The sequence below is a fragment of the Harmonia axyridis genome, chromosome 6 (genome assembly GCF_914767665.1).
Source record: "Harmonia axyridis chromosome 6, icHarAxyr1.1, whole genome shotgun sequence".
NCBI lineage: Eukaryota > Metazoa > Arthropoda > Insecta > Coleoptera > Coccinellidae > Harmonia > Harmonia axyridis.
Window position 1 is genome coordinate 30,155,823 of NC_059506.1, and position 16,135 is coordinate 30,171,957.

Here is a 16,135-nt window from a genome sequence, read left to right on the forward strand (position 1 = left end):
TCGTCGGACTTCCCACAAATCAACCTGCTCAACCCGATATTCAAATTAGTCTTCCCAACCGATATTTATCTAAGGAAAAGAGGACGAAAACCACGCGGTATCGTCTTACTATATCATGAAAACCAATCCCAATAAACACAAATGAGCATAGGGTTGTGATACACGAAACAAGTGAAATTATCTCTTTCCTTCCCGTTGACCAGTACAGATCTCCTTTTCCTTCTTACCGTCCGATCCCAGATGGCGCGGAGGAGAAACAACTGACGTCGATGAGATGGCCAGCTTGCTTAGTCTTTTGTCTACTGTAAAGGACTACGTGCGCGCGTTTGCATCTCAGGCGGCTTAGGAGTTACGTACTTAATTAACATTCGAATAAACAACCAGTGTAAACAGTAATTACGCTCAAATTAAATAGTGATAATTGAACTCAGTGACCAGTGACAACTCTAAGGACCTCATAAACGAACGTCAGGACCCCAGAAAAATTTCCAAACCTTTTCAACGCAGTAAGTCCAAAATAATCTAAAATGCTCGTAGTCCTCGGACTTACTTCCAAAGCGATTTAGTCCTGAAATAACCGAAATGCAGACTTCAACTGAATCCCCGAATGTTCTAGCGTTAGAAAAAAACGACATGTGTCCGAAAACACCTGATTTAAGCCAAACCCAGCTGAATTTAGCAACAGCAATGCTCCAAGAAAACATCATACAAAGATCGATACAAAATGTGGCTTTGTCGCTGCAAAGTGCAATGATGAATTCGCTGCAACAGGCTGCTTTACTTCCCGCTAATTCCGCAGCTGCTGCAGCTTTGAATTTGCAAGCTTTAGAATCCTACTTGACTCTGCAAAGGTTGACGACTGTATCAGCGAATGTTAACAACAACGGCAACAGGATAGATATTTTGAAAATTGCAACTAGCACTGCTAAGATTTCTGAAGAAACTGTGAGTAACAGTGAAGAAGTAACTAATACGAGCTTAACTGAAGATGTTGAATTATCCGAAGAAGTAGAGGAAGATTTGGCGCTGTTGGACAGTGAAGAAGGTTTGGGCAACTTCTCCATATCATCCCCAATTGACACTAGTTATCCCAGTTTGATAATGAATTCGATATACCAAACGTCTACAAACCCTAGCACAGTTTCATCATCCACCAACACTTCAATATCATCATCCACCAACGTTGTAAGTCGCCAAAAAAGTTCTTCAAGGCCTAAGAAACAATTCATCTGCAAGTTTTGCAACCGTCAATTCACCAAGAGCTATAATTTGTTGATCCATGAAAGGACTCACACGGACGAGCGACCGTATTCTTGTGACATATGTCAGAAAGCCTTCAGGAGACAGGATCACCTCAGGGACCATAGGTAATTATGTTGTCAAGGTTTTTTCGCTATTTTAAGTTGGCCATTCCCAAATTTATTAATGACGTTTCGTGAATTCTTGATAGCTTATTCGTATTTCTGTGATTTATTCCCGGTTAATTAATGCCAGCTACCTCGCTTCGAGCTATTTCAATCTGTGACTTGAAATTCTGTGGAATTCCGCAGAAAATCCATAGAGATAAACCAGCGTTCCCAAACTCGGACGTCAGATACCAACGGCAATAACTGAAGTAATAAACCGGAGTTGTAAAGCTCCTACAAGTTGATAAAACGTAGAAATGATAGCCGGGTAACTGATAAAAAGATAACGTTTATTACCACCTAGATTGAAATTAGCAAAATAAACAAATTGGCGACCAGCAGTCGTAAACCAGTCGGGGCGCGCCGTAAGAGCATAGAAAAACGACCATCGACAATTACCGAAAGCGTTATTAAATGAACCGTGGAATTAACGGATTGTTTTTTAAATGTCACCTTTACCGCGAGAAATCGAAGCGCTCTGTGCTCGCAACTCTGTGGTCATTAAACGCGCATCGCATCCGCCATGTTATTTACGACGCCATAAGGATTTTAACGTTCAGCCATTCTTCATATTTATTAACTAGACGTATAATGCGAGCGTGGACCGATAATAAAGCAGCGGACACGCTGTATGTGTGGTATGACGCGTAGACGGTCATGCCACATTTGGATTTATCTCTATGGTCCGCGATTTACTGCTGTTTCGAGAATGACGATAAAACAGGAATCGTTATGTGACGGAGGATGCCACAGCGGCCCTTGACATTTTGGTTTGATTGATTTTGCGACGCTGTCATTTCGTCTTCCATCTGTCACTCCGCGGGATTTTGTTCTTTCCATAGAGTAATAAACATAGATAGAGGGAGTAAAAGCAAATTTTACATGTCCCCAACATGGTTAGATTACGTTGTCGGATTGTTATATATTTCTAAATCCACAATTTTACTATATCATTATACAGGGTGAGTCTTTGACTTGTACATATATTTTAACCGAAGATTCCTGAGGTCAAAAGAAACACTTTTTTCCTTTATAGTTTTTTCCGATTCGGCCCGGTTACAAAGATACAGGCTGTTGAAAATCGATAAAAAAATATGATTTTCGTCTATATCTCGTAAATGGTTTTATTGAAGGAAATGATTTTTGGAATAAAGCTTTTCCTTGATGTGCTACATCTTCTCCGAACACAAGATTCCCTGCACATCTTTCAGTTTCTTCATTATGAACATTATATCACATAAAAATACCAGAAATTCGAAGAACCCAACTCTTAAAAGTAATTTGAACGTTCATTGAACAATATTTGGCTAATTTGAAAAATAAAAGTATTCTTCATATTTTCTCCTACAAAGCACCGTTTTCGAGTAACTTGATCTTAAAAAAAAAAAATTATCTGTGAAATTCGAAAAATTGGGTACTTTGGCTAAATGCAACTCTGTTCTGTTGTGGAAAAAAAACCACAGAAATGAATATTTACTATGTCATTGCTCAGATTTTAGAATTGAAGTACTAGCCAACTTAGTTTGAAAATGAAGTTATTTGAATAAGCTCACCTCAATTCCTTTATTTGATTACAAATTACTGAGCTTTGGCACAGCTCTGATAATAAGAAGATACTTCATTAAAATCAACATTCTATTTTGAAAAGTCCAGATCACCCATAAAGACCGTGTTTGAAAAAGTTTTCACAAAATAGTCCCATTATAATGACAACAATCAATATCCCACTAAAGACTGCTGCTATCGAACAATACTGTATTCTTCTTCTGATCATTCAAACTCACATCGAAACATACTACTAAGTACACACTAGACAAATTTTCATGTGATTGAGATTAAATACTTTTATTCTTTTGCTATTCCATAAATTCATCCTAGAGCATATGATTGACATACTTCCAAGAGTGCCATAATTGTTTTAATATGAAAACAAATAGGTGAGTTGAAAGAAACAGGATATTCAATTGTATATTGAATACTTCTCATTTATTTTCAATGGCAAAATCAAGATGAATCAAGTAGTAGAGTTGGCTATAATGTAGGTACATATTATAGAACAAATTTGATTACAAGTGGAGTCTAACATTTTCCATAGATTACAGAGCCATTAAACTTCATTTCCATATTTTCACACGGATGGCTCCAAAAATATTGAAGTAGATCATTATTTTTATTTTTATGAGATAGTTGGAACAAATCAAATGCTTCATTTCATAAAGGAATTACTTTCTATCAGAATGCACACTTATTTATTTTGTATCCACACAATTATTTTGGAAATTGTTTCTAAATTTCTTGAAAATATGTATGGAACTTCAATATTCTGTTGGGTTTCTTAAAATCTTCGATGATTTTCATTTTATGCAAATATAATATCATAATAACAATAACAGTGTAAACTGTTAATGAATATTTTAGGTTAGAACATAGATTATTCGAACTGCTGTGTTTAAATTTGCATCACTCGAAATTTGAGGTTCAAACTTAAAACCACAGACTACTAGTCTGTGTTAGATTCACAGATGAATATTATTTATTTCAGAATGTAAGGTTAAATGTACGAAATTAAATAAACAACGATATAATATTATGAATGCGATATGATAAATGAATGGATATGAATTATGAATATCAGAGCTAAGCTAATATGGGTGGTAGCGAGCACAATTCGTTATGATTATCGAAAATGAAATAGAAAATCAAGAGAAAAATATTTAATCTTTATCGTCAATGAAATTGGGATAATTGTATTATAAATACTACTTTGTTCAACAAATGGAATGTTAAAAGTGAGTTTATGATGGTTTTTCCAATCTACTAGCTTATTTCCAAGGTTCAAATTGTGTATCTTATACTTGCGAAAACTTCAGTGTTCCGGTTACCAGGGGTGAATTAGCTCATTATGAAAATTTAAAATGGCTATATCTTTTTAACAATGCCGAATCGGAAAAAATGGTAAATGAAAAAAGTGTTTCTTTTAACCTCAAGAATCTTCGGTTAAAATATATGTACAAGTCAAAGACTCACCCTGTATTAATGTATATTATAACGAATGAAATATATTTATTTGAGTGATTCCCGATTAAAAAAGCAAATTTGAATATTTGGAATCCGATATTTTTCCTAATTGTCGAATTTATAATAAGTAGAATATTCATTATTTTCGGTCTCTACCTGATGAAATCCAAGGTTTCGCAACTTTTGCTCTCCTAGTGTCATCGGTTGTTTGATGTCGTTTGTTTCTGAATTTCTGAGATATTTAGGTATTCATTTCAATATATTTCGAGTTAATATGAAACGTTGATTCACTATGGGACATAAGAAGTGTGTTCTTTGCGGATAAACTCGCGATTTGAGTGCAATATCGTATCACTGATATGTTCTCATTTCCGCGCGCTTCATGTCAAATTTGATAGTTCATGTTGGGGACAAAATTTGCTCACTGAAAATGACATATGCTCCCTCTATCTATGTTTATTACTCTGAGGTTCTTTCTGATTCGAAATGCAAAAATTTAATATTACACGACGTACAGGCTCACGCCTCTGTGAAAGCTGTTTATCCTGTTTATTTTCAGAATAAACTATTATTACAATTTTATCGTCCTCGCACATATTAAATAATAACAATAATTTTCCATTTTTGATAAGGTTCTCTACATGTATGTCTATACTTGCCAGCCAATAAATATCCTTCGAAAACATTTTTTAACTCAGAAATCGTTTTTCAGCCTTTCTCGAAGAAAAGCTCAACGTCAAATATTGAATTGAAACTAAAATGAAATCCTTCTGAATTTCAGAATCTTGGTACTTCACTATTTTCGATAATACTAGCAAGTTTCCTTTCACTTTGAACTTTGTTTTATATTGAAAAATGAATTGAAACTGAATAATAGTTATTTGTTTTACTGGACAGCAAAGTAGTAGATTGACTGCCGGCTAGGAATCCAACTAAGGCGACTGTAAAGTAGATTGACTAATCTACTTTGCTGTCGAGTTGAACATATAATTTTTCTCCGATTGTTTATAATGATATTCTGAGGATATTGCATTTGCAAATTATTACAATTCCCACAATCTGTTCATTTCTCCTGTAGTGATAAATTAAGACAAAACTTGATAGAAAACGCAACTGTTGGAATGATTGTTTGCTATGGAAATGTATATGTCCATAATAATTATTTATCGACAACTTATGGAATGTTTCATTTCCATTGGATTGAGAAAAATTATTTTTTCTCTGAAACTATAATATCTATTTGTAATATATGTGGTCACATAAAAATCGAAAGCAATAGTTCACTGAAAAACAAGATCAACGGACAATAAATAAAATTGAAGCAACAAAATATAACTTTTTCGGTAAATCATAAAGATCAAAGTTTCATTCAACCACTAAGTATACACTTTTATAGATGATAATTTTCGAACAAAGCTACTCTCTTTGCGAAAAAAGTTAGTTTCCGGGAAGTAGTACTTTAATATTCAACTTAAAAATAACAGCCGTTAATGGTACAACTTTAATTAAGTCCCTTTCTTACATAGAATTCGCGCCAAGAACTAGGAACATGTCGAGACAACAAATCGATTAATTCATTCAAACGAAAAATAAGTTATTCATATTTATATCATGAAGAAAACAACTTAGAACAGAGTACCTCCATTCTAAAAAAGAGGTACTTTCATATCTTCCTTTTAGAAATTGGAACTGTATATATAATATGAGAATTTCAATCACACCATGTCTCAACAAAATTTTTTTTTATTGAGAAAAGAAAAGAAAGGTGGTGAAAGAAGTACTCATTAATTGGCGAATTGAAAATATTCGAGAAAAAATCCAAAATAGCATTCTTCGTTTTCTATATTTCAAGAATACACTTCTCTATATCGTTAATTTCAAATACCTCCCTCTCAATTCTCAACCCAAGACCTGCCATATTCTCCACCCTCCGCAAACATACCTTTCCAACCCTGATAAATATCGGAAATACGGGAAATATATCCTTGATAAGATGGCCCGAAACCAAATTTTAACGTGCACCACCTGTGCCACATCCCTGCAGTGTTTACTTAAAGAGATAAGGCAGCAAAAACAATATTGATCTCTTCTGATCCCGTGGAATGTTTGACGTGGATAAACAAACCCTCGTTTTGAATAAGATCTGTTTGAAAAATAGCCGAAGGAAACAGGTACCCATTAATTGTCCAAAATCAAACATATCTTTTGTTGCCACGGCAACACTTGAACGCCTCTCAAGTTGAGAATTGTGGCCGTCCGTCGGACAACTCGAAACACATAGATTCGAGGCTATAGATTTTGTCAGTGACGGGTAAGAGTTTATCTCTGTGTTGCTGGGTTTTTTCAAGTTGAGGTTTTGGTAGGAGTTGATAATGAAGGAGAGAAAACTTTTTTTTCTAATATTTTGAAGTATTATTTCATTAGTCGGAATTGTGGAGAAATAGTGATGAAAGAAACGAAAGCAACACTGAATATGGTATTTTCAAAACAACATATTTCTTACGCATCCTTCTAACAATATCTTTTCTTCACTATAATTTGTACACAAAAACTTGTAGATAAAATATACACCACACTAAAACAAGTAGAATCCAGTATAACAAAGGATATCAAATCTACTACTATCAAAGTCAAATAATGTTTCAATTAATTAGTGTCATTTCCATATGTATAGTACAAAATATTCCCTTCAGTTTTATTGCTGATGGAATTTTCTAATAAATATACGTTACAGATTATCTCGTTACAGCTTCTAGTGAGTAGGTACTTGAGAAGGTGTACTCTTATTCGTTTGTAACGGTCTTGGATCAATAAATTAATATATTAAAACAAATACATTGCAGGATAACAATCGAATCTAATACTAATAAAACCAAGTAATGTTCTCATTAATTGTCAGTTTGATATGTAAGGTAAAGTATATCCAAAGTCACTTGAACTAGTCCATAAAAACGCTTGTCCAGATGTCCCTTTGAAGTGGATACCACGATCCGCCAAATACCGGGGTTTATTTGAAATTATTGTTAGGCAATAAACTCACTGACCCAAAGAAATTTCTGAAAACTTGGACAACCCTTGTATGGTCGAAATATTCTGGCTTCCTCCAAGTGACTTTGGATATAATATGCAAGATATCACCTTTAATTCTATTTCTTATAGAATTTTCTATAAGAATCTTAAATATCAATTTTATCAATAATTAGTAGATTCATTGAAGTGCCATATGAAACATGTATAAAATTTTAGAAGCTAATTTTCGCAAAAATGAATAAAAACCCGTTTGATCAATTAGGCTGTTACTTATTCGGAATTAATTTTGAATAATATTTGTAAACTCTCAACAATTTCTATTTTACTTGAATAATCCTTTTTTTGTCCCATTCTTCGTGACTCTAATGATAATAAACTTTTAGATTGTATAGAATACAAAAAGAATTGAATTCAAGTGTCAAAAAACGTGAAAACCTCAGTTTTTATTGAGATTCTTCAAAAGTATTCGAATGTCACTTGAAGAACTTTTTTTTTTTTCATTTAGGAATGTTTTTCTCGAAATTATAAGAATAACATAAGACCCTTAAATTTAAATGGTGTACAAAGTTATATTTTTATCGCAGATCATATTCCTAAGAGTGTCCTGAAAAAAGTATTAGTACAGCTCAATTCTAGTGATAAAATAGATAAAGCCGTGACAGGAGAGTTCCGAGTACCAACATATAATAATTGAAATAGATCCATCTGTGTGAATCTGAGATATTTTCGCACTATTTTGTTCTACAAGGTATAGCAGAATGAACGGATTTGTCATAGAATTAGAGAAAATAAGTATTCTCATATCCAATCAAGAAATATCACCCGTGAATGGTACCTCTAAGAATAGAGTAACTTCTTCAGAACAAAGCTCCACTTTTCCAAAAAGTAGTACTTTTTCACAAAAGAGTACTTATCCAGAAAATGAGTATTTTCATAATCAATCCAGAATATCTCAATAAATGGTATCACTGAAATTAAGTACTCTGGTACTTTCGGGAAAAAAGTACTTCCTGGGAAAGAAGTACTTTTCTATATACAAATAAGAAATAACACTCGTGAAGGAAACCACTGAAAACAAAGAATTTTCTCGAAATAAAGCTGCTCTTTTCAGAAAATATGTACTTTCTTGTAAAAATACTTAATCAGGAAAAAAATTCTCATGTACAACTGAAAAATATCTCTCATGGAAGGTAACACTAAGGTACGAACATTCTCTGGGAAAGGAGTAGACATATATCCAACGAAAATATATCACCCACAAAGAATACAACTGTAGATAACTCCTTCCGAACAATAATTGTTTTTCGGAAAAGAGGTACTTTCTCAAACAAAGCAGCTCTCTTAAAGACAAAGCTGATGCATTCTCGGAAAAAAATAGTTTTTCGGGAAAGGGTACTTTCACATCTAACAACGAATTAACATCCATTAAGGATGCAATCTCAAAAAAAAAATATCTTCTTCCAAATCAGGAAAAAAAGGTACGTCTTCGAAAAAAGGTACCCTCACAAGAAAAAGGTACTTTCTGGTGAAAATATACTTTCTCAGAGAAAAGGTTCCATCTCAAGCAAAAAGTTCACATACATCCAACAAAGCTGCTCTTTTTAAAACAAGGGTGCTTTCTCGGAAAAAAGTACTTTCCCGGGAAAGAGTACTAACTCATCTCTAACAAAGAATTAACACCCATTAATGATTCAATCTCGAAGAAAGTGCCTTGTTTCAAATGAGGCTCTTGTTGTAGACAAAGAGGTACTTCTTTGAAAAGGGGTACTTTCACAGGAAAAAAGTACTTTCACGGAAAAAAGGTACTTTCACAGGAAAACGTAATTTTATCAGGGAGAAAATTTTCTCTCGGGTAAAACGGTACTTTTTCAAGAGAAAACTACCAAGGAAAAGAGGTACTTCCACAGGAAAAAAGGTACTTACGCAGGGAAAGGGTTTCTCTCGGGTAAAAAGGTACTTTCACAATGAAAAACTACCAAGGAAAAGAGGTACTTCCACAGGAAAAAAGGTACTTACGCAGGGAAAGGGTTTCTCTCGGGTAAAAAGGTACTTTCACAATGAAAAACTACCAAGGAAAAGAGGTACTTTCATACCCAACCAAGAAATCGCCCATAAACAACACAACAACGAAAAAACTTCAAATTCCACGGCTCGTCCAACCGTGAAATTCGACACACGTGAAATCCACCCACGACAAGTACCGATCATCGGTGGTACCACCACTCAGCCATTCTCCGAGGCATCAATGAATAGCCTACTCAATTTCCAAACCACAAACCGAAACATAATAACGCGGCGCACCGTATAGAAATTACATTCTAAAGTGTATAATTACTCTGTAACATTTTCGATAATTCAAAATCGGACAATCCTCTTTTCTCTTCTCGTCGACGGGCGCGCGAGAGGGAAAGGCAGCTCCGAAACCGTTAAACCCATTAAAAAGCGCGAAGCTAAGCCTGCTTGGCGTGGGCGCGTTTGGGAAGATTTCGAGGATTCTAAATTTCTGACAGGACTGAAGTAATTAGTGCGATCCGTGTTTTTTAACGTCGTTAATCGGGCCTTAAAGACTGAGGCGGGTGCTTTTTGTGCTGTTGGAATGATACGTAATTAGGGCTGGGATTGATGCGAACATGTGTTGCGTCGCTTGAGATTAGGATCGTTCGTTTGTGTATGTTTTTTTTTGTTTGTGTTTGATCTGCTTCATTATTTCGATTTGTATTTGAGGTTATTTACCTCTCTGGGAGATATGAATACAATTTTCTTTATATAAATACAATGTTATTCGTCAAAAAGGCAATACAATTAAAATAAGAAAAATAAAACCTATGACAAACAAACTGAAATACCACAAAGTCAGAGACTGTCTGTGGCTCTTTGGGAAATGGATCAATACCTGATGATTTTCTATATTACTTCTATTCAAATAACTGAGTTAAGAACTCTCCTTTTTGTCAGCCAAAGCCGCATCAATTATGTCGTTTCATCAATTCATTATCATAATTTTGCCAAAAGTAATTAACAAAATTAAGTCTTTAATTGCTTTAATGATCCCAATTGATATCCTTTTGAAAGCCTCAGTTTCCCTTAAATTCTCAGTAGTAATATCCCTAAGACATTTGTAATAGACTCAGAGTAATAAACATAGATAGAGGGAGCATATGTCATTTTCAGTAAGCAAATTTTGTCCCTAACAGGAACTATCAAATTTGTCATGAAGCGCGCGGAAATGAAAACATATCAGCGATATTTCACTAAATTCGCGAGTTTCACCAAAAAAAACGCACTTTTTATTTCCCTTAGTGAATCAACGATTCATATAAGCTCAAAATATATTGAGATAAATACCTATACAGGGTGTTTCCTAAACATGCGGCAAAAATTCAGGGGGTTGTTCCTTGGACTATTCTAAGAATATTTTGTCCTTTGATGATTTTTGAAAAACCTATTTGTTTCGAAGATATAGGGGAAACAAAATTTCAGATAATAACATTTTATTATGAAAAATTACATGAAAATTCAACTCAACCTACAAAAACTGTTGAAAATGACCACCTCTAGCCAGCATACAAGCATCCAATCTTCTCCTCATTGACTGCCGAACCCTTTCAAAAACAAATAATAATAATAATACATCACAAAACGAATTCAAATGAAAACCGTGTTTAATCTGTATTCCTTTACCATCAATTTTTAGTCAAAAAACTGGCCGTTTTTAGTAATTGGAATGTTGTTAAACAAATTTAAAAATAAATTGTACCTACTTAGTAAACACAGTGCGGTACGCATTTTTATTTAAACTTTTATTAATTTTAAAAATATGAAAAATGTTGTTCGCCCTGTATCTTCGAAACAAAGAGGTTTTTCAAAAATCATCCAAGGACAAAACATGCTTAAAATAGTCCAAGGAACAACCCCCTGAATTTTTGCCGCATGTTTAGGAAACACCCTGTATATCACAAATTCAGAAAACAAATTTCAAGCGCGCCAAACGACGTGAAACAACCGTGGAGAGCAAAAGTTGCCAAACCTTGGATTTCAGCAGGTAGATACAGATATTTTGCATTTTATAAATTCTAGAATTAGGAAAAATATCGGATTCCAAATATTCAAATTTGTATATTCAATTGAGAATCGCTCAAATGAATTTATTTCGTTCAATATTATATACATTCATAATGATATAGTAAAATCGTGGATTTTAAAATATATCACAATCCGACAGCGTAATCTAACCATGTTGGGGACATGTTAAAAGTGCCTTTACCCCCTCTATCTATGTTTATTAATCTATGGTAATAGAGGAGATAATTTGATGACAATCGAAAGCTCGTTACTTGTTAGCTGTTACCAAGATGAGAGCTTGAGAAATTTATCATAAAATTATGAGGCATTTGTCAATATCCAAGGGATATTCGGCGGAAAATTTTTGGACTAAAACATTCACGATTTTATTAAAATTTAACTAAACATTAGATTCGTTGCTGTTCTCTATAGATGATCTCTTATCATTGCATCGCGGACATCTCGGGCTGATTTAAATACTATATTGTTAATCAGGTCCGTCATAATGTTATAGTCATTATAGTACTTTTTTGCAAGAGTTTGCACAAAAGGTTCCACATTGTCTTTACCGTTGCTTCTTTATATTCGGTCCCTTCTTTGCTTCTTATATTGACCGCCCAATCTTTTAGTATCAACGTCAATTCTTTTAAGCTCCTATGTTCATTCAATTCTAATTTCTATTCCCCAAATATATTTGTGACTGTATGTTGTATTTCTGGGAATTTTTTTTTTATTGGCCCATTTATACTTTGTTATATTGCATTGCCAAAACGTGAGGTTTCGAAATTAATTTGGAATGAAGTTGTCAAACTCAATCGTGTTGTCATAGTGATTGATAATTGCCCTGAATGCAATTATCAGTGTAATGTTGATATGATTGGGTGAAATTGTGAAACGCCTATAATTAATTATTATATGTTTGAAGATATTTCTCAAGATAAAATTAAATCATACACTAAAATTACAGAACATTAGAAATCAAGTATATTCAATCAAACTCAGATCTACAAATCATCTATCAATATTCTCAAACAACCATCTGTTTCAGGTACATCCACAGCAAAGAAAAACCCTTCAAGTGCACCGAATGTGGAAAAGGCTTCTGCCAATCAAGAACCCTAGCAGTCCACAAGATCCTCCACATGGAAGAATCCCCACACAAGTGTCCTGTATGCTCGCGATCCTTCAATCAAAGATCTAACCTCAAAACTCACCTTCTCACCCACACAGACATCAAACCCTACAACTGTTCAGCCTGTGGAAAGGTTTTCAGAAGGAACTGTGATCTCAGAAGGCATAGCCTGACCCACAACCTAGGCGCAGGTGGTGCCAACAATACCATCACGAATCAAAACCAGAATTTTACCATTGACTCCATCATAAGCAAAGCTAGTGGTAGTAAGTAGGCTTAAATAAGGTGTATTGTATAATTGTGAAAGAACAGTTAGTTAGGCGCATTGTGTAAGTGATGAAAGTATGTTCTGCTGTTGATTTATGTATTAAAGAAGTTCCTTCAACTGTCGGCGAATTCGATCTCTATTGAATATACAGGGTGTTTCCAAATTTTTTCAAAGTTTAACAAGAATTCTATTTTCTTCGAAACTTTTGTTTCAAATTATTTTGATTGATGTTGATTTAGACACACCCTGTATAGATTTACCTAGTTATAGTAGATATCAATTATACTTTTTCAAATTATTCGGTTACTATGATAATTATCGATCCAATTTTTTATTTAGAATTGTAAAATTGTTGCCTGCTGATGAATAGCTTTAAAATTATAAAAACCCTTTTTGTTGGAATGCTAAATATAGATATAACATACCTAATCATGGTTAAAATTATCCCATATGAGATTACTTCATGCATTTTTTATGTGGTTCATTGAAGAAGTAAGCACTTATGAATTTACAACTGCAATGACATTCTCCTCTGATGTGTGTATGATATGATGTAAAAAAATTGAAATGAATATGTTTGTTGTAATATTTCATTTCAATCGCAATTATTGTAATGTATTTTGATCTCCTTGAGATGTCTCAGTTTGATTACTGAATCACTTTCTTATCTGAATAACGTCTTCTTTAGGTCTGAAGTTATTTGTTGTGATATCGAATTGTGAATGTATTATGTATATACCCTTTTTGTATATTTTTGTATATTCAAGATGAATCGAATAAATATGTGAAGTTTATGAAGTAGACTTTTATTTGCCTCTTTAATACTTTATTTAATCCCATACTAGGCCAAAGCCGAATGTCAGTCAGCATTGATATGAATTTTTTATTAGCTAAATATGATGATTCAATCACTGATTTTTATATTTTTGAATTCATAGATCATATTTTATTAAAGCTAAGAGGATGAATAAGTAAAAACAACGATTATTTAATTAACAGGTTTTTTCAGTTCATAAATAATTCAAAGTTTAGATATTGATTATGTGATAATTTCTTCATTTTTGAGATACTTATATGAGTTATATGGGAGAATTCTTTTCGAGTTGCTTCCTCCTATATCTGTTAGGTTTTAAGGATTTTGGCAGTTTCAATATTATTTGTTCTAAACAAAAGCTTATATCCCATAGTATCATCCCAAAAAATCTACGAGGTTAAACATGACACTACCAGAATTTTTTGCAACGATATCGTACATTTATCACAAACTTTGCGTATCAAATCAAGCATTTGAGTGAAAAATATTCATAATTGTAATGAAATTTTGCCCTTCTATTTTGTCGAAAAATACCGGAAATCATTCAATGAAGCACTGTCAACAAAACAAATGACAGTTATGCCATTTCTGAGGGTCAAAACCTCGGTCAAAACTAAAACGACAATCTCTTTGAACTTGCTTTTTTAAGGATCATTTCTCGGTAAGTTTTGAAGAGAATTTGAAGGAAATTAAAAAGTTAACGACTTTTTTAGGCTGCGATTAGAATGAAAAAGACATTCCGAATCTTAGAAGGATGCCATGTAAATGAAGATTTTTAAAGGGGAGTAACATACAACCACTATCACAGAATTTTTTAATGATTCAGAATGTCTCAATTCAAAAATATGTTTTAAAAATAACGATGGAGACTCATTGTTTCAATGAAAGCAACAGTTATCTAATAAAGAAATAATATACAACAATGTGCATGGAAGGATCTTTTGTAAATGGAGAAAATCTAGTAGGAATTGTCGCGCTTTTTTTATTGGTAGGACATGATCTAAAATATCATTCCTCTAAGTCATTTCAAGACAAAAATAAAATCTTTTTTTTCTAATTTTTGGAAGCGTATAACTTTTCAAGGAAAAACTCAAGAGCTTTTGTTCACCTTCATTAATTTTCGACAAGGATTCACTCCCAAAAATCTTTCTCTCATATTTGGTAAAACCCTGTAAAAGATTGGTAGCTTTTTAATTGTTTTTGTATACACATGTGGTACCCAATAAGAAAACACATGCATGAAAGTTGGAGCTCGGTTGGGTGGAGAAGGAAAGATTCTGAGAGGCTTACATTCAGTTGAATGATTGAATTTAAGAAGAGATGCTCACTTACGCGATGCAACGAGGAGATACACTTCAGTTGACGTTCGAATGCTCAACTACGAGACTAGCATCATAGAAATAGTCAAGGGACAGCCGAAGAGAAGGTTATAATACTTATAACCTTTCCAGTAAAAACTAATTTTTTTCTTTGGCATAATTCGTTAACATGGTCATCTTTAAGAGTGATACAAGTACTCCAAAATGATCCAATGATCTAACTTTTCAATACTTCTGTGTAGAAAAGGGCCATCGATGCTATTAACGAAACCGACGACATCCTTAGGAGCCTTGGCTTTTACTTATTGAGTATCCAGAACTGACTTTCCCATGTGAGTGGTTCTTAAGCCAGTCAGCCCCAGACATTTGTACACTATGTGTTCGGCTGTTTCTACTCCCTTTCCACAAAGCCTGCAGATCTCGTCTGCTGACCTACCCATGCGGTACAAAAGGTATTTGCACCGACAGTGTCCTTTCAGCAGTCCTACGATTACCCAGAGCTCAGCTCGTGGTAGCTTCAGAAGCTTCCTGGTATAGGTCGGTGAAAGCACCACAAACTTGTTTTCCTTAGCAAGACCCGGAGTATTCCTCCAGATGGTTTTTCTATTGTACCACTCCCATTATTGGACCGATGCCTTATATTGGTCTTTTCCAAGCCCACAGAAGGGCTCAGGATCAAGAGGTGCTAATCTTGATGCCTTTTATGCAAGTTTATAGGCTTTTTAATTTCCTTCTATACCACAATACTTCGATACCCATAGTAAAGTTACCTCATTCCCTCTAGCCAGTTGCTTTATGATATTACATCACTGCTATGTCAGTAGAGACCCCTGGCTATATGATTCCAGGGGTGGAATGACGGGATATTGTTAATCCATGCCATAAGGCATATCCCTTCAAAGCCTATTATTTTTATGAGAATATTCACTTGTTGGCTAATGTCACTGTTCGCTTCGATAATCTTCACTACGCTACGCTCCGCCTTAGTGAGTGGTATCTCTTATCTAAGCGATGCGTCACTCAAGTGAGCGTCAATACAAAGTGCAGACGTCAAAATCGAAGTACCATTGATTACTGAGTGCAATA

At 34.1% G+C, this 16,135-nt stretch overlaps 1 protein-coding gene across 1 annotated transcript; it reads left to right on the top strand.

Annotated features, from left to right (window-relative positions):
• The first annotated feature begins 235 nt into the window (after positions 1-235).
• Positions 236-13,710, top strand: LOC123681702 (protein sister of odd and bowel-like). The gene is made up of 2 exons (XM_045619946.1): positions 236-1,367; positions 12,565-13,710. The coding sequence occupies exons 1-2, from the start codon at positions 583-585 to the stop codon at positions 12,920-12,922; spliced, it is 1,143 nt and encodes a 380-aa protein (XP_045475902.1). The 5' UTR covers positions 236-582; the 3' UTR covers positions 12,923-13,710.
• The last annotated feature ends 2,425 nt before the right edge of the window (positions 13,711-16,135 follow it).

What these genes read in the sequence shown, in the direction of transcription:
- LOC123681702 (XM_045619946.1), top strand. Translation starts at nt 583, where the DNA reads ATGCAGACTTCAACTGAATCCCCGAATGTTCTAGCGTTAGAAAAAAAC. An exon ending in GATCACCTCAGGGACCATAG is followed by an intron (nt 1,368 to 12,564) that starts GTAATTATGTTG and finishes CATCTGTTTCAG; the next exon opens with GTACATCCACAGCAAAGAAA.